The sequence below is a fragment of the Sorex araneus genome, chromosome 4, assembly GCF_027595985.1.
Source record: "Sorex araneus isolate mSorAra2 chromosome 4, mSorAra2.pri, whole genome shotgun sequence".
Taxonomy (NCBI): Eukaryota; Metazoa; Chordata; class Mammalia; order Eulipotyphla; family Soricidae; genus Sorex; species Sorex araneus.
In genome coordinates, this window is record NC_073305.1 from 135,056,919 (window position 1) to 135,076,398 (window position 19,480).

At 38.2% G+C, this 19,480-nt stretch overlaps 1 protein-coding gene across 3 annotated transcripts in view; it reads right to left on the reverse strand.

The window, feature by feature from the left end:
• Positions 1-259: 259 nt before the first annotated feature.
• SESN1 (sestrin 1) overlaps positions 260-19,480 on the reverse strand; it is a 110,064-nt gene continuing 90,843 nt past the window's right edge. For all 3 annotated transcript variants that reach the window (XM_055134642.1, XM_004605713.2, XM_004605714.2), the window contains exons 2-10: positions 15,986-16,051; positions 15,012-15,212; positions 14,016-14,198; positions 10,519-10,761; positions 7,153-7,300; positions 5,663-5,775; positions 2,649-2,839; positions 1,945-2,089; positions 260-1,443 (exon numbers count right to left, since the gene is read on the reverse strand). In XM_055134642.1, coding sequence (XP_054990617.1) covers positions 1,357-1,443; positions 1,945-2,089; positions 2,649-2,839; positions 5,663-5,775; positions 7,153-7,300; positions 10,519-10,761; positions 14,016-14,198; positions 15,012-15,182 — 1,281 coding nt within the window. In that variant the 5' untranslated portion in view covers positions 15,183-15,212; positions 15,986-16,051 and the 3' untranslated portion in view covers positions 260-1,356. The remainder of the gene's footprint in view (positions 1,444-1,944; positions 2,090-2,648; positions 2,840-5,662; positions 5,776-7,152; positions 7,301-10,518; positions 10,762-14,015; positions 14,199-15,011; positions 15,213-15,985; positions 16,052-19,480) is intronic.

Sequence of the window (19,480 nt, forward strand, 5' to 3'; positions counted from 1 at the left end):
TGCTTGAACACTACAATATCCCATTTCAAAAGGGACAAAACATGGTATTTACAGGAGTCATTTTCAGCTAAAAGATGGTGTTAGATCCTATCTCAAATGTCCACTCTTCCTGTGTCCTTCAAAGTGACTTTGAGAGTTTTGCCATTTAATAACACTTACTTACTGCTGCATTATTAAGTGTGAATTTTCTTGATTAATGCAAGAGAAAATCATTTACTGACTGTGGAGTCAAGACGTTTTAAGGGATGGAGACAGCAAATACAATTGGAGAAAAATTATTCTTTATTGAAAAATACCAATAATACTGACAGACTTCAAAAGCAGTTCACTCTTCCAGAATACAAAGTACTTAATACATTTTTTTTCAAATTTGTTTGCATTTCAAAGCATTTTTGTAAATCAAATCTGATAACCTGACTAAAAATTTTTTCCAGCTTTATTATTTCAGGAGCTGCACAACCTTTAAAGTAGGGGAGTGTGAAGCAGCCTTCAGCAACACTGCCCTCAAATCTTTGTTTTTGGAACCAAAAATACTGCCTAAGACAGATGCCGTCCAGTGTCAGAAAATCTCGGGAAACAGCATATCAAAAGATAGACAGCCTTTAAAATTATATAGCTTTTCACATATACGTTCATTTAAATTGCTTTTTTTGAACAAGGTCATTAAGAATGCCACTGTAATTTAATGTTCTTCAATAACTGATTTTTAAAAAACAACTATAATGAAAGAAATGAACTTTACCATCAAATGGTCTTTGCTGAGCTGTATTAAGTCTATTTTAGATGCAAAAAAAAATTAACACATATGCAGGTTAACACATATGCAGGTTTAATTTGAAACCACACAAATTATGTATTTAGGCTCAGATAGTAGCAGTGTTCACTTTTATTACTAATATTTATTACTAATAGCTTAACTGGAACAGCCACTCTATTCATTTCACCAGCAGGAATAGCAGCACCAAGACCTAAAATTCTGTATGTATAAAAGCTTACGTCATTATCCAAGTCTCATTCTTTGCATGCTCCAATTCTTGTTATCATTTAACATAAAAGCAACAGGATTTGGAGAGCTACTATTTGCTGTAGTAAAACAGTTATACAGCATCTTGTACTGTCAGAAAGCAAAACACTGTGAATGGCAGCCCCTCTTCACAGTTCTAAACTTGAAGCTGCCAAGCATCACTGCTCGTGCCAGCAGTGGTTATTTCCACAGTAAAATAGCAGGAACTAAAGGAATCATGGCACAATGGATTTCTGGATTCTTTTTATCTACCATTGGTCCTGGGGCTTAGTACCTTCCCCCTGTAGACTATATCTGCTGATCATTCCATCATCTTCAATGGAGGAAAGACATCAGGTCATATAGCGGGTAATGGCTCTCAGAGCATAAAGGAGTTCAGCTTGCATCCTAGCTTCTATAAGAAGCAGATTAACATGAACCTGAAATAGGAAACACAATGTTATTTGAGGCAGGGTTCAAAGTATTCCCAGTTTTTCATGAGCACCTTGAGCCTGAATTTTTGGTTGCTGTACTTCAGAATCCTTTTGTGGTTGCTAAAATTGTGACTCCCACATTGTTACACAACCCCATACTAGGTCTCGACCCAGGGTAACCTCAGTTTCAGCAGCTAGAGCGAGGACTGGAGGGAGAGGTTCAAGGGCTGAGCACATGCTTTGCAGTGGGAGTCCTGCCAAGGTCCATTTCTGGCACCACCCATGTGTGGCCCCCAAACAAAGCCCACCAGTCCTCCTGTCTACACTGACTTTTTTCTCTAGCATTAAAATGAAGTTCCCTTTCCAGGGGCACCTGTGTTGGAAAACGCTGTTCTCCTGGCCCACAGAGCTAAGCGCGGGAAAGGCTTGCAAAGCAATTAGATGCAGGGGGCGGCGATGAGAATCATTGCTAAGTTACAGAGTAAACAAGCCATGATAGGTGCAGACCTTCTCAGAGTGCTTGAACTGTCTCCAGAAGCTATCGTACATTCTTTTGGTAACCTTTTCAGGAGTGCATACAATAGTTTTGATATAAACTTTAAAGCTACGATCCAACAGCTGGTTAATTTCACCATAGTCATAGTCATCATATCTGTAAAAGACAAGAGCGGTATATTCTTGGTGTACAGTCTGTTTTCTCCTTAAAAAGGACATTTATGAAGATCAACTAGATTTTCTATCTAATATGCTGACTACCTCACAGGACTTCAGTTTATTTAGTAAAGTGTCATGTTAGTAGGTATCTTCAAAAGGAGCTTGAGACTAGCCAAAGGGGTAATGTAATAAGGGTATCAGGTTCCAGAAAGGTAGAAATGTGTGTCAGAGATAGATGATACAAAGAGAAAAGATAACACAGATGTTCTGGACAAACCCTGCCCTTTTATCTATGCCCAAGGATCATCTTGCTTGCCTTCCCCTGTCCTCGAGGTATCTGTCATTTAATTCCTGTCAATATCCCTAACTCTCCCTCCATTCTAGCTAGAAGGGGAAAAAACAGTAATAATTTGGTTATCTAAAGCATAAAAATAAGCTGTTGGGGAGGGAATCGCTTTGAGATGATGATGTGAGTCTGTGTGCATGTATGTTCTAAGTATGTTCAAATAATCTAGCCTGAAAGAAGAATCTCCCCATGACCACCAGCAAACACTAACCTTATTCCAAACATGCAATGAATATAGTTCCAAATGGCACGTCTGAGCATTGAGGTATCGACATCTTTGTGCATTGCCATTGTATTATAAGTAAGATTGTAAGCAATGTGAAATTTCTCATCAATCAACTGTCCCACATCTGGATAAAGACGATTTACCAAAGAATAACCATGGTCTTCCCAGCAATAATCCTTAAATATAGAGAACACAACAAAAGCAAGTAATTAAATGTGGCCTAGTCTACTGCCTTCAACATGTATGCTGCACAGGCAAAGATACATTTTATAACTAAATTAAAAAAAAAAACCTGAAATATCTTCCCCATGTGCAAAGGCCACCATTTTCAGCTCTCTCTCCCCCTGCTCGGCCTCCAGAGGCAACCTGTCCCATGTCCTTTATCATTTTGTGGATTTTTCTTTTTTTTTTTTTTTGTTTGCTTTTTGGGTCACACCTGGCGATGCACAAGGGTCACTCCTGGCTCTGCACTCAGGAATTACCCCTGGCGGTGCTCAGGGGACCATATGGGATGCTGGGAATCGAACCCGGGTCGGCCGCGTGCAAGGCAAACGCCCTACCCGCTGTGCTATCACTCCAGCCCGATTTTGTGGATTTTTCAATTCAATGCTTCCATCACTTACTCCTTTTCCTCCTACTCCCCAGTCTTACTTTTAGCCCTAGTTAACTGAGCTACCTGATAGATAGGTCTTCCTATATTAAATTTGCTACTATTCACTTCAAAACAACCCATATCTAATTTATTTTCCTAAAACACCTCTTTGATATGTCATCACCTTGGTCAAATCCTTCAAAAAGGACCTATATATATATATATATTTTTTTATCATACTGGCGATGCACAGGGGTTACTCCTGGCTCTGCACTCAGGAATTACCCCTGGTGGTGCTCAGGGAACTATATGGGATGCCATATAGTCTATGGCATGGCCGCGTGCCAGGGCAAATGCCCTACCTGCTGTGCTATTGCTCCAGCCCAAAGAACCTATTTTTTTTTCTTTTGCTTTTTGGGTCACACCTGGCACAGGGGTTACTCCTGGCTTTGCACTCCTGGCGGTGCTCAGGGGACTGTATGGGATGCTGGGAATCGAACCTGGGTCGGCCGCATGCAAGGCAAACGCCCTACCTGCTGTGCTATCACTCCAGTCCCAGGACCTATTTTAAGCTGAATTTCTCACTAATCAGGAGTAGGAATCCTGTGATTGAATCTGAGCATCCCATCCAATTTCTCTTGGGGACAGAGGTTACTCCTGGTGGGGCTTGAGGGGCCATTGGCAGTGTCTGGATCAAACCCAGGTGTCGATATGCAAAGCAAGTGCCTCAACCTCTGTACTAGCTCTCCGGCACCTTCTTTTTATAGTTTAGGTACCAAGGTTCCAGCCAGTTTCTTCATGACCTTCTTTCCCTGACCGTTGTCCCTCAGTCATTGCTCCTACTTTTCAGAACATTCAACACCTAATCTCTATATTTCCAGCCCACACTATCTCTTCAATTGCATTTCCTGGCATAATTTTGCTCTAAGAGAAATATTCTTTTACTGTCTTAAGCCTAATTTTTGTCCCTTTAAAAACTTTTGCCCTGCACCAGGGAGAAAGTTCACAGGGCTAATAGCTCTGCATGCCAGAGGGCTGGGTTCAACCTCTGCACCAAGCAAGGGGCAGCCCAGGGTCACCACTGGCTGTGGCCCAAAAACAAACAAAAGAAGTTTAGCCAAACTCACTGAGCTTCTAAAGAAACAAATTCTTACAGTTCTAATATCACACTCACACACACACACTCATTAGAAAAATGGTATTATCAACTCATCTGAATTAAACATCAACCTATCTAAATATGTATACTATAGGTTACCTAGCAAATACACTTAATCTGCATAAACTTCTACTGATAGACTAAAAGCAGTCTTACAAAACTAAGCACAGGATAATCCTCTCCAAACTAACTGGTGACTCAGCAAGAAGATATTGCTACTGAGGTATTCTTGCAAATCCTGGGGAACCAAAACTGAGGAGGGGGCCTGAGTTTCTATGGCCTCGGTATACAGAATTCTACCAGGAAAATTTGTGCTTCAGAATTAACACTTGGGGAGCTAGAGAAACTTTGTAATCAATAATTTTGGAATAGCACTTATATAAATTGCCAGGTTAAATAATATACGAATTCCCCCAAAAAAATTCTGATTTAAAATGTAGTTCACACTTATTTCAAAGGGAACTACAATAACTGCTGTATTTAACTTCAATGGCTTTTGTAAGAACTCACCTATTTTAAAAAAGAAAGCAAAAAACTTACTCTGATTCCTAACTCCAGGTATACTGGCTAAGCTACGAAAGTGTCAGGAATCAAAGCCATGGAATAGCCTCCCTCCAGCTTCCTGTTGAACTCAGTGCTTGAGATGCTACTGAGGAATGCATTTGTTTCTCAGGCCTGGCACACATAAGGGCAGAAATTACTTCACTTTCACACTGGGACTTAGCAGAAGACAGAGATAAAAACTAATGTTATGAATACACTCATTATTCATTGTTCACTTAGCTATGCTTTGCGTTTTAGTAGACCACTTGGAAATCTAACTGCTAATTGTAATTTTGTGTTTTGGATGAATGAGTCTTGAATTCTAAGCAACATTTTATTAACTCTAACAACATAATAGACATATTAAGGAACTTGTCTGTACACAGAAAGGTTACTTCTACAACAGTTTTTTTTTTTTTGTTTTTTTTTTTTTGCTTTTGCTTTTTTTGGGTCACACCTGGCGATGCACAGGGGTTACTCCTGGCTCTGCACTCAGGAATTACCCCTGGCCGTGCTCAGGGGACCATATGGGATGCTGGGATTTGAACCCGGGTCGGCCGCGTGCAAGGAAAACGCCCTACCCGCTGTGCTATCTCTCCAGCCCCTCTACAACAGTTTTTAATTCTCATTTCAAGTGACTCTTATTTTAAGTCAGACTAAAATATTTATAACCAATCCTGTGTAAACAATAAGCTGAAATTTTACCTGTACTCGAAATGTTGGAACATGCATTCCATGTCTAGAGAAATCCTTGTAGCCATAACTAGTATCCTCAAAGTGACGAGATATCTCTCTGGCCGGTGTAATTTCTTCATCATCTGGAATAATTTTTTTAAAAAGCCATTGAAAGCTTTTCCAAAACAGGATGCTAGTTAAAATTCATTTTACCTATAATAAGTTAAAAATAGAATAATCCTTTCTCTGACACTGAGTAACCAAAATGAACTAAAGTCTTAAAATTACTGAAGAGAAATAGTGTACTTACCAGAAAATGGAATGTAATAAAAGGAGATTCTGCTATTAAAAAAAAAATACTCGTAGTTGAATTTTCTATGCTTTTCATTTCTCCCTCAGAGGCTCTCTCTCCCTCTACATCCCCTCACTGCAATTCATAAATACTAGGTTCTGCTTAGAAATATGAACTGAGTAACTATTAAATAAGAACTGAGTATTAAAACAACTGTGCTCTAAACATGTCATACAACATATAACAGGATCTCTCTAAGTGCTTAAAGTTCCTAGAACAATTATAAAACTGTAAATAACAGAAAGTCTGTGAATTGTCATTTTTACATGTTTCCTGCACTGCAATATGCCTATCTGGATTTATGTTGAGGAACTGAGATCATAGTTTCAAGAAAACAGCAATATTTTTCCTCAAGAAAAAATATGCTATATCCAACCTTCATTTATACAGACATTGAATCTTTTTTTTTTTTTGATGTTGAATCTTTGGCGCTTTTAATGTCAAAGTACATTTTGAGATACTTTATTAGCTCTTACCCTCTTAATTAAATCCTGTATACACAGACAGGCTAGTAAAGGATTTATATGGTTCTTGTCCAAAAAATGGCTCCTTTCACAAATCGTTTTAAAATTTAAATCTAGAAATAATTAGAGCTTAATGAGATCAAATTCCTCATTGTATTTGTTTTGGGGCCACACCCAGCAGTGCTCAGGATTTGCTCCTGTAAGAACTCAGGGAACCATATGTGGTACTGGGGATTGAGCCTGGGTGGGTCTCATGCAAGACAAGTGCCCTATCTGCCATATGATCTTTCCAGCCACCCTCATTTTTTTTTAACATTATTGCATCTGAGGGAATCTCCCAAGAAGTGCTCAGGGCCACTTTTGATAATAGTCCTTCTGTAGAGGAGGATCACTTGCCAAGTGTTTACTCTAGCCCTCTGAGCTATGTCCCTGGACCTCAATTTCCTCATTAAAAAAAAAAAAAGACAAAGGGAGAATGTAAGATATTAAGTGATTTAGGTTCACAGAGTGTATTAGTAGTGAGTTTACGACTAATCCGCAACAAATATCCTCCCTTATTCTCTTATTCTATACTTTGACACTAACTTCCTATATGACCTGCACCATGGTTCTAAAATATTTAAACTTTTAAAATAAAAACATCGAGCTGCTTTTTTTGTAAGCAACAGATATTTACAGACCATATAATTAATGACTGCTTTTACCTGAAGAGAAGACAAACATGCTCTCCCTTTTTTCTATTTCAAAACGTGAAGCCATCTCTTCCTGACTTGCCTCCTCTTCATCCCGACATTCCTGTAACTGCCTCATCTTTTCCATGAGAGCTTCAACCTCAAAGAAGGAATCACTTACCTGACAAGCAAACGCAATGTGAAAATTAATGTCAGACATATGAGACACAGGGTGAACTGTTTGTTTTTTCTTCAGTCAGTAAGAATCTGTATCTTAGTAGAAAAAAAATCTAGAATACTTAGAACCTAAATGTACAGGGATGAAGAAAATAATTATCCTGGACTATAATGCATATAAACAGATTTTAGAAGGAGAAAATGACTTTCAAGTGCATTTTTTACCATATAAATTTTGTAATGTCGTTATTGTTCAAGTGACTTAAAAAGTTAAAATTTGGAGCCTAGAGAGAGTACAGTAGTTACCTACCATGTACTCTCTGGGGGAGAACAGCCCCAGGGGAGGTGGGGGTCGGGGGTGGGGCTCTGACCTCATGAATAACACTTAGGAGGCCAAAACAATAAAATGAAGTAGAACAAAATGTTAAAACGTATCATGACCTATCCATTTAAAATAAACTGAAAGAAAAAATTAACTCTACTTCCTCAGTTTTATAACATATACAAAGTCTAAGTGGTCTTGTATCAATTGCTAACACTGGTCATTTTGTTGACCTAATGTCCATCATCTTTCAATAACAGTAAACAGCTGTTTGTATAATCTGCTACTTAAGAACAAAACTTGTCCTTCCAGGGCTGGAGCTTTTGGCCTGACCTCTATGGGGCTGGCGGCTGTCACTTGCTGGAATGAACACAGCAGTGACACCTCCACAGAGAGAGGTCTGACATAAAACAACCGGTCAGACACAAAACAATGGGTCAAGTAGTCTTGAACTAGCCAAACAACCACTATTACCCATTGTACCCTGCTGCATCCTTACTGTGAAAACTGGATCAAATTTATGAGACATGTATCTTATAGAATGTAGTAAGAATTTAAATTTTTTCACATCTTAACAGCCAACTATAAAACAGATGTGTCATCCCCCTCCCCCACTGGCCTTCCACTTATTTCCTGGTTTACTCACTGGTCCTTAAGTGTCAACTTTACATGCTTCCATGCTTCTCCTAATTCTCTGCAGTCAATCCCACCACAATTACACAATTATTTTCACACAGCACTCTCCAGAACTCCATTATAGCTCGTAAACAGTATTGCATGATCCTGCTTTAATGCCTGCCTCCTCCCAGCTCCACCTCCAAGTCCCAACCTTCAAAGGCAGGGTGGTGGCAAGTGTTTCTATGAACATTTTTCTGCTCCAACTATCTCCATAGTTATTACAGAGATGGTCAGTAGCCAAACGAAAAGGATTATATGACTTGAGATGACCCAACAGTTAAAACAATCAAAAAAGTACTCTCTTCCTTTATCCCAAATTGTATTAACCTATTTTTGTTTACTCACTTTCCTCTAAAACAAACAGCCCACGTTTTAAGTAGTCCTAAAAATAGTTTCCTGAGGCAGAAAATTCCTGATAGGTTATGCTGAAATAAGAAAGGAAACAAAGTGTTCCCTTTACTCCTTGAATAATAATGTTAAAGTTATTAGCACCATTTAAAAAAAAGGGATTTCATTCTAAGATAAAACTCTTTTTGCCACTATTTCTGAGTCAAATATCTGCTACATACTGAAGAAACCTGTAAGTTCACTGTTAATGGGAGTTCACCATGACTGTTCACCATTAATGTGGACTATAAATCTTGTAAAAGTAGTCAACTCAATAAATGGAATAGGGAGTTTAATCTACTACAGAAAAAAAATGTTCATTTCAATAACTAGAAACAATCCAGTCCTTTTTCTTTAGTCTAAAGATGGGGGAAAGAAAAAAGAACAAAGTCTCAAGCAACTCAGCAACTGATTCACGCAACTTCTAAGTTTCTAAGCTTTGATAGAGGATCAGTGGCCATATAAAGGCCTAATGTGGATTTAGGCAACTCAACAGAGTGTGTAACTACCTACTGGTCCCAGCCCTTGTCAGTACAACACAATGACTAACAGGTGAAATACTTTTCCCCCCGAAAAGTTTGGAGCCACATCCAGCAAAGCTCAGGCTATCATATGTAGTGCCCAGGACCGGACCTGGGTGAGCTGCATGCAAGGCAAGCTCCCTGAACCCCTGTACTATCTCTCCAGCACAAGGAAATGATTTTGAAGGGTAGAACTTCCTATTTGGAGCAGATATACACCAAATATTATACTAGGTCTTTTAAGTTTAGAGATATTTCACTTAAACCTCACAATAAATGTGTTTTCCCTTTATTCAGATATGAAGGAAGAGATGCTCAGAGGGGTAGATGAATTTACTTTCAACTTTTACATACAGTTGTGCAAAGTTAAATGAGAAAAACTATTTTAAGTGGAGAAACGACAAGATCTTAGCGGATTAAATCTTCTGAAAGATGAACAATTAAGATACCAGGCTGGGCATCTTAATACAGTGGGCAGGGTACTTGCTTTGCACACAGCTGAATCTGGATTGGATCCTCAGGACCCCATACAGTACCCCCAAGCCCACCAGGAGTTAGCCCCAAATACTGCCAAGTGCTGCTCAAAACCAAAGGGGACAAAAAAAATCAAGCTGCTGCTTTTGTGTCAAAGGGAAGACAAGGATGTGACTGACATGAGAAGGTCTTCACCACCAACTTCATTGTTCTCAGCCTCATCTCATTGCAGTTGCTACTCAATACAGAATGATTCTGGGGGCTCCTGGTCCTTCCTGAATGTACACAACCTTTTAGGGAGTCTGATAACCTTCATTTATCTATTTTTACTAAAAACACCGTGATTTACAGTTATTCACTATACAGTGTTTCAAGCACTTAGTGTTCAAACACCACCAGTGTGACTTTCCCTCCACCAATATCCCCAGTTTCCCCCCCAGTCCCAGCCTGTCCCCTTTTGGCACAAAACAAAGGTGCTTTACATTATTTCAACAAAACTTTAAGAACTGACAAACAGAACGATCATAAAATAAATCAGGGCCAATTAGTGAGTACTGTATGATTTTGACCTATGTAAGTTAAATCAATTTAATATAGTATTTTAAAAATGCCTATTTTCATTTACATTTATACACTTTTAATTCCTGTATGTGCCTTAGCAAGAAACTTAGCAGTGCTGGCATTTGGAGGAAACCAGTAAATAATTGCTGCATTATGTGGGGGTCTAATATCTCTGTGGACTTAGGGTGGGTTTTGGTAAGAAGTCAAATTTTAAAAAATCATAAAGTAAGCAATTATGGTGATTAGTCTTAAGATAATCCTGGTCATAATAATACTTACCGAAACATTTCCTGCTGAGTTGACCTGCATCTCATCCACACTGTGATTGCCATTTGTAATGTCGCAGATGCAGTAGTTACTAACAGAAGGTGGTCTGAATGTGTGGCCACCATCACAATGAATTTCTGGACTGATTCCACAGCCAAATGTGAATGAGGCAAGAGAATGATAGTGTGTGAGTAGAACTACTGCATGTACCAGTTCTGCAAGGGACCAGCTGTGCTCTTCGGCTTTTAACAGACTCTTATGAAAAGAAAACGAGAACATATTTTAATATTGGTGCATGGTGCTGATCAAAGCACGTAGTTTATCTTAGTATTTATTTTGCTGAAAACAGGTTAGTCCCTACTCAATGCTTACATGTAAAATTACAATGTGAGTCTTTCAGAATTCAGGATTCACTGTTTTAACTTTTCTTTTGTTTCTGGGCTATCTCCGGCAGTGCCCTGGGGAGCTCCAGGCTTGCTCCAGACTGTGAGCTGAGACACCACTCCTTGAGGGACATGGAGACCATAAAGGGATGCCTAGGATCAAACCCGGGTCAGCTGCCTGCATGCCAAATGCTCTATCTTCTGTACTATCTCTCTGGCCCCACTAATTTAACCTTTATATGTCTTTACACATAGAGATTACCATAATTTGGTAAGAATGCATTTGCTTTATTTTGATCTTGTGAAATTCTGACTTAAATGTAATACAGGGGGGGCGAGACATATCACATGCTTAGAATGGGCAAGGCATGGAGTTCAATCCTATCTCCCAAGCACTGCTGGGTGTGGTCCCTAATAACCAGTGGACTTAGCACCAGGCTGAACTCTGCTGGGTGTGACCCATATTTTTAAAAAATGTAATGGAATGCACTGCTGAAGAGCAGATGCCATATTTCAGATTATGAAGGCGTTAACTGTGTTGTTAGTTCAAAGTCTCAAATGTAGCTGTGGTTTAAAATGGAAGCTATTATGCCAAGAGTATGGCTCGGTGCCATGCCTGAGGCCCTGGGTAGCAAAACCCCCGGTATCCTGAGCACTGGCAGGAGTGACCCCTAAGCACTACTGGGTATGTCTATTTCCCCAAACAAACACCAAGGAGGAAACAAAAATACATCTGTGATGTTTTCACTTTTTGCATTTTGGATTTGGGGGCCCACACTCAGGGAACCATGTGATGCAGGGGATCAGACTTGATTGGCTATATGCAAGGCACGTGCCTTAATTTCCCTGTATTATCTCTCTAGCCCCCAAACCGTGATTTCTTATTCTCAGGCCTCAAGAAAAACAAAACAAACAAACAAAAACAATTTTTTTTTAAATGAAGCAAGATAGTTTTTATTGAACGTAACTTTCTTAAAAAGATGTGAGTGGAGAGAAAGAAAAGTATATGTTTAAGGGAGAGCATAGGACTTATCCAGAGTGGAAAAGGCTAACAGAGACATAGAGACAAGCAAGCGAGAGTCAAGGGAGAGAATTGGCTTAAAGGCCAGGCCTCAAGAAATTTTTAAGATAGCGGCTTGAATAACCTGACTGAATATTTCTACATAATCAAATTATATTTATTTTTAAATGTATGCTCAAGGTAAATGCCTTGTCTCTATAACCTTATAAGATCTATATCCTTTATTTTCATTACCAATTTTGTAATCTCATGTAACTTTTATTACTAGACCATAAACACTACACTAATAGTATTCAAATCTTTTACCATCCTAAAACATAAATTATGTAACACATTCTAACATGCCATTTAAAATAGAATAAGACCTAAACTATGTTGCATTTTGAATAATTTTTACTGCAAGATACTCTGAGAATGTCATTCTAGTACTAGTCTATCATTCTGATTAATAAATAGAACTAGAAAGACAATAGTTTAAGATATTTTAGGGCTGAATAGAGAGAAAATGGGCTGGAGCACATGCTCTGCATTAGAGAAACCCAGGTTTGATCCCTGGCACTGCAAGGTCCTCTGAACACTGAACAAGGAGTAGAAGACCCTAAATACTGTCAAAAAGGCCTAAAATGAATAAAACAAGACACAGCAAATACTACTTATATAACTCTAGAATGGCTAAAATCCTTGAAACGTAACATCAAAGGCTGTTGAGAATGTAGAGCAATATCAATAATCTTTCATTGCTAATATATTGCTAGACTGTAGTCAATTTGAAAGTGATTTTTTGGGGCCGGAGAGCTAGTACAGCAGGTAAGGCACTTGCATGTGGCCAATCTGGAATATTCCAGATGGTTCCCAGAGCACTGCCAGGAGTGAGTCCTGAATGCAGAGCTAGGAGTAACCTCTGAGTATCAGCAGGTGTGGCCCCTCCCCCCCAAACGGAAACAAAATAGAAAAAAGTTTCTTACAAAACTCCATATGGGCTTACATATGATTCAGTGTACATACTCCAATATATCCAATTGAGCTGGAAACTAATGTCCACCCAAAAACTTGTATGTGAATGTTTGAAACAGCTTTATTCCTAATTACCAAAATCTGGAAGTAATTAAGATGCCCTTCAGTAGGTGAACCATCTGTGGTACATTACATGTTGAATGCTTAATTCAGCATTAAAAAGAATCAGTGGTCAGACTATGAAGAGGCATGGAAGAATCTAAACTTCAGATCGATAAGTGAAATATGCTAGTCTGAAAATTCTACTGTGTGATCAAAACTATATGACATTCTAAAAAAAGGAAAATTAGAAAGGCAGTAAAAACACGAGCAGTTGCAGGGATTGGGTGAAAAGAGACAGGAATGGGGAAAACAACCACAGGATCCTTAGAAGGGAGAAGCTACTTTGCATAATACTATAATGGTGAACACTTGATATTATTCATTTGTTAAAACCCACAGAACTGTGCAACACAAAAAAATGATCCCTACTATAAAGTATCAACTTCAGTTAAAAGTAATACACCAATACTGATTTATCAGTTACACAGAGCAAATGTGCCATGCTAGATGTTAAGAGACACACGTTAGTGGTAGAGCATTAGTTCTGCAGCGTGAGGCCCTGGGTTCAATCCCAGTACCACACCCCTCTATTGCCCCCACCCCACCCCAAGATACAAGAGAAATGGTTTGGGAAGGGTGCAGAGAGGGAATTAACAGGCAGGATATGGGAAGTCTATGCACTTCCTGTGCTGTTTTAACCTAGGACTGTTAAAAAAATATTAATATATTAGGCCAAAGAGAGTAAAGTGGTAGGGCTCTTGTCTTGCATGAGGCTGACTCAGGTCCGATCCCTGGCACCACATCAGAGAGCCAGGAGCAGGCCCCTCAGCTGCACTGGGTGTCACAAATATATCTGGGCTGGGAGAAGACTCAAAGGCCTGGAGAAAACACTCTGCATGTGGGAGTGCAGTTACACCCAGCACTCCAGGGCCTCCTGACACCCCTAGAACAGCCACCTAAGCACTGCCGGGGGTGGCCCTCAAACCAAAAAATAAATATATTTTTAAAAAACTTCAACGATATCCCAGATATATGACTTCACCATTTACCTCAATGTGTTCTTTGGTAATAAGCCAGGGTCGATGGGCTAACACTTTGTTAAGTTCTCCTAAATTCTGTAGTTTTTGAGGAGCATTCTCTAAACCGTTAAGCCATTTTGGATCTCCACCAACATGAAGAAAATCATTTACATGAAGATTCACTAAATAGGAGCACTGATGTCTTGCTGCAGCCTGAAGGAAAAATAAAAATATTATTTTAATCCTAAATATTAAAACAGTCAACTGGAAAGAACTATTTAAATTACAAATCTCTTCCTTACATTGTGCAAAACAGCCAATTAAGTTTCTGAATAGCATGTTCTCAAAATTTCCACAAAGTACAGAAATGAAGTTTTCATAAAAACATTTAAAAAATCCTTTTTGGGCCAGAGAGATAGTACACAGCTTAGGTGTACTGAACCTGGCACTGAATTTGGTCCTCCAGGTTCTGCCTGGAGTGATCCCTGAGCAGAGGTGGGTGTGGCACTTACCCAAAAAAATCCAAACAAAAATTTCATATCCACTATAGAAAGCACCTCAAATACGTAATAAAATTTCTGAACTTGAGAAGTTTTATACCAACGTTCAGAACCTTAGATTTAAAAAGATAAAAGGGCCTACCATACAATAACAGAACATTATTTAAAAATCAAATGGGAAATTTTTCAAAGTCATGTGAACTATTCACAGTACTAAAAGAGATTGTATACTCCTTTAGTGGTAAATGAGTCAACGGTTTTTTTCTTTTTTGTTACATTTGAGAGCAGTGATTTCCAACTGCCATTGCACAAACTGGTACAGTCCATAAGCACACCGAAAATGCTGAAAAATCCCTGCCTTTGAGCATTTTTATTTAGAAAGAGAAAAGACAGGTGCTACCCTCACAGAAATCCAGTTATAGGTAGAAATATAAAGCATTTATCTCTATGTTTAAAGCTAAATCTAACCATTTATTTAAAAGATTAGTAAGGCAGGCAGAAAGAATTTTTCACAATGTTTACAAACCATTATTCCAATGTAGTGCCGATAATGCAGGGGTAATGGGCCATCCATTTGCAATAGATAGTGTTGAGTTTTTAAGAAACTTTCTAAATATTGTGGATGAAAAACCATCACTAATGTAATGTTGTCCAAACGACCTAAAGCAGCAAAGGAATCTGCAAATAAAGTGTGCATCTGTGCGTCTTCACTCCCCACCTGGAGAATCTGTGTAAAAGAGAGGAATGCCACAGTTACACAAACTGCACCCACGTTCAAGAAAAGACATTCACACTGCGTGCTCAGCATTATCCAGGAACAGATTTAATTTAGTGTTGGGAGGATGTATTTTTACAGATTTAGAACAACGGTAACAAGATAGAAAAAGATGCAGTTGTGTATTATGTAGTAAGAGATAAATAACAAAGGTCAAACATTAAAAAGACTGTCTAGATAGGCTGCTTTCAGACTTGGCCAGAATCCAGATAAGAAGCAGATTTAGGTTCTCAAATTTGCAAAGCTTGCAAACAGACACTAAAGTCTTTCCTTATAACAATGCCTCCACTCACACAAGGAGAACCAAAATAAGCAAACTGTAAACATTCCTTGGGAAAACAAAGCCTAGGAGGCTTTAACGTACTTAGAATCAATGATCTAATCTAGCTCTGATACTTGTCTGCACTGAAACAAAGGACCTCAGCTGATAGGCACACCTAAACATCTAAATAAAAGCAGATGGAGTATCATTAGTCAAAAATATGTCTTGCTTTTCCTTGATTAAGGATGGGTGTTAGAAAAGCACCAGAAAATACTCAAAATCAACATGACTACAACAGCTTTCTAGTCCCAGAGATTTCACTGCCAAAGCAAGATAATTAACTGTGATCAAATCTGTGTATAACATGCTGTTGATCAACAGTTGTTCAGATGCGAAGATGTAGGTCAGGAAAACCTTTCCTTAAAAGCAGACAGTTCGCCACGTACTTTCACAAACAACATACCTCCTTTTCTGGGATGAATCTGCTTGGTCCCTGTCCTAGTGGTCGAGGAATTCTAATTCCAAGTTCCTAGAAAAGAAAATGACACCATCTCAGGCTTCCAGTAGTAAACAACATGAACTGAGGCTGCAGGAGAGGGAGGGAAAAACAACCAGTTGAACAGAGACAGGCTTGTTTTGGTGGTTTGTTTTCATGGTCATATATACATATCAACTCCTCTGTTTGCACCACAGAGCTGACAACAGCTTCTAATGACTCTGACTAAAAACAATAAAACCTGTTTCGCTAAAACCAGAGTTTTGCATAAAGTACTTGGCACAAAGTCTAGAACAGAAAGTTCAGCACATACTAGCCAACCCTGTGGATTGTCAGTGATACAAAATAAGACTGATGTGTTTGTGCGTCCAAAATAAAACCAACTGAAACATCAATCCTTGGACATCTTGTCTGGAAATGAAAAATAGTAACTCCTACGTAGATACCCTTACATCGATAGTAGTAGCACCTGACAAAAGAATGAAAATATGGGGGGGGAGGGCAGTGGAGAGGGAAGTACCTACTTAAGATCATAAGTGAGAAAGTACTGGAGTGTGTTTTGTCTGTGGTTAATAATTTGAGGTAAATTCACTTTTCCACTTTTCTTTTAAAATTTTACTTTTTTTAATTAAATGATTTCAATTTAAATTTTAGATAAATTCATTTGGCCTTAAATTTTTGTATGTATGTATTGATTTTTTTTTTACAGACTTACAAACTTTCATGACCATGTTTCAGTCATACAATGATGGAGTACCCATCCCTCCACCAGTGCCCATTCTCCACTACAGTGTTACCAGTATCCCTCCCCCACTCCCCTACCCCTCAACCTCTGAGGCAGGGACATTTTTTTTTACTCTCTCTCTCCTTTTGGGTGTTATGGTTTGCTGTAAGGTACTACGTGGCCATCATGTTTGTTCTATAGTCTACTTTCAGCATAGTCTACTTTCATACAAATTTTTGTATTTTTATTATCAAACTATCATCAAAAATATTTTTTATATTGTAGAGCTTACATACTTAAAAGATAATTGCATATATTTTGCCTTATACAAAGTGAACATATATCTGGTCTTATGTCTGGAATCTGGAATCCTATGCCTGAGAGTGTAGTGTGGATAATAAAAATTAGACGTCCATCTCCCTCCCTCTCCCTTAAGGTGATTATAGAAATAAAAACAATAAAATAGTTCAACCTTAATTATTGAGGCTCATGTACTATCAATTTGGCCTCTAAAAAGAAAAACAAACGAAGTCTGATTTATGAGTTCACACAACTAAAAATTAACCCTTGCTTATAAAGTTACATACAAGTATTATTTCTACACTATTCCTACTGCTTTTAAAAATCCCTCAAGATAGAAACCAGATGCTTTCCTTTTCAAGGAAAAAAAAAGTGGGGGGAGGGGCAGACACAGGAGGATGGAGGACTTGTGGCAGCAAATCAAGAAATCTGGTCCCAGGGGATGAAAACCTTTTGAGAATGGACTTTAAAACAAAACAAAACAAACAAACAAAAACAAAACCCCTTCACTTATTTTCATTAAAGCACTATGATTTACAAAGTTATTCACAGTTGAGTTTTAGACATGCAATATTGTAGCACCCATCTCACCACCAGTGTCAACTTCCCTCTACCTGGATTTTATTTTTTAATTAAGCAAGCAGGACAAAACTTGAAGATAATCTTTATTATGAAAAGTTAAGCCTACTAAGCCTATAAAACTATAAACACATACATATATATGTATATCTCTTGGACATCGATGATTTCCATAATGGTAATTCTACATTTATAGTGAAGGTAGTTATGTTCAGGCACTTGATTCACTGTTCTACTCATGTATGTATCTTAATTTTAGTATCTTATAATAAATTTAAGGAAAGAAGTCCATCTCTGTTATTCGTCATCTTAGCACAAAAGCAACCATTTATATAAAAATGATGACTCTGTTAAACTTCCTAAATGTTGAATATCTGGCCCAATCACATCATTTCAAGCTAAATATACTGAATAGGGCTTTAAGGCTAAAAATCAGTATTTAGCCCTTATTTTTTGCTTTTACTACCTTACAGAAATAAAATACACCTTTGGAAAGCACCCATTTAAAGAGTTTGTCATTCACTAAGCCATTTTTGCTACTTTGATATACAAAAACGTGACATTTCAAACATGGAAGCAATTAATCAACAAATGATCTTGGTACAACTTAACAGCTACTGAGAAAGAGAAGCTGAAGCTCTAAATTAAATTGCACTTTACTTCTACAATCAGTTAAAGGGTAAAAAAAAAACACACCCAGAACAAACAAAAACCCCAACAAAAACCAAAGCATTATAGTGGAGTAGGCTCACAAATATCACAAAACCCAGAAGTTTTTAAAATATGAGATTACTAAATTTGCCCCCACTTTACTCCACCCCCCAACAAAAATGGCCGTCCTGTGGCAAAAATAAACATATACAAGGTCAAAAGCAAACAAAACTGACAAATATATTTGCAACTCAAATAAGATTAAACTTCTGTGATACATAAAAATCCCCAAAATCAATTAAAACTCCCTCGAATTGGACATAAAAGTGAAAAAAACCTGGGAAGTTCAAGGAAAAGTAGATATAAATAACTAAAATGATTAATCCACATAGTAGGACAATTATAAGTGAAATACCCCGAGATACCATTTTTGCCTAAAAGACTGCCTAAGAGTTTGATAATAAAGTGTGTTGGAGAGGGAATGGAGAAATACTGCTTCTGCATCTGTGACAAAAGTGTTTTGAAATGTGAGGGGGGGAAAGAATGTGCTTTTCAATCCTAATAGTTCAGCTCAGTGATTATCAACCATTGGCCTATACCCAGTGCTGGTCCTAGGACCACTGCTGACTGGCAGAAATTTCCTGCTAGTCCAGTAGAAAGTTATTGTCACTTCAAATGTGGTAAGCCTGGGTAATTTTTCACTTAATAATACACCTTTGAAATAATACACAAAGTACTTTATTATAAAATGTTTATTTCAGCCTTCATGATCCATGAAATCCTTCTATTTTCGGGGGGCCTGCAGATTTTCAAAGGCAGATTTTAAAACCACTGGGCTAGTTCAGTTAGTACTGTGTTAAATTTAGGCAGTCTAGTTCTAGACTGGGTGTCCTTAAATATAATTCTCTTCAGCCACTCAAAGATTTTGAAAGTTTAAAGATCCTCCTGATATTATTTCTATTGTACAGTAGTATTCTTAATTTGTTTTTTATCCTTGATGCTTTGTTTTGCTTTGGTTTTTGTTCAGGGATCAAACCTAGCAGTGCTGAGGCGCTACGCCAGGCTCTGTGCTGAAGGGTCACTACCTGTGGTTCTCTGGAGACCTCAGGGTACCTGGGGATCGTCCACAGAGCTATCTTCTTGGCCCTTGATTAATAGAGTTAAAAGTTTCATATTTTCTGGAAAACTCTTTTTTTCTAGTCACATTT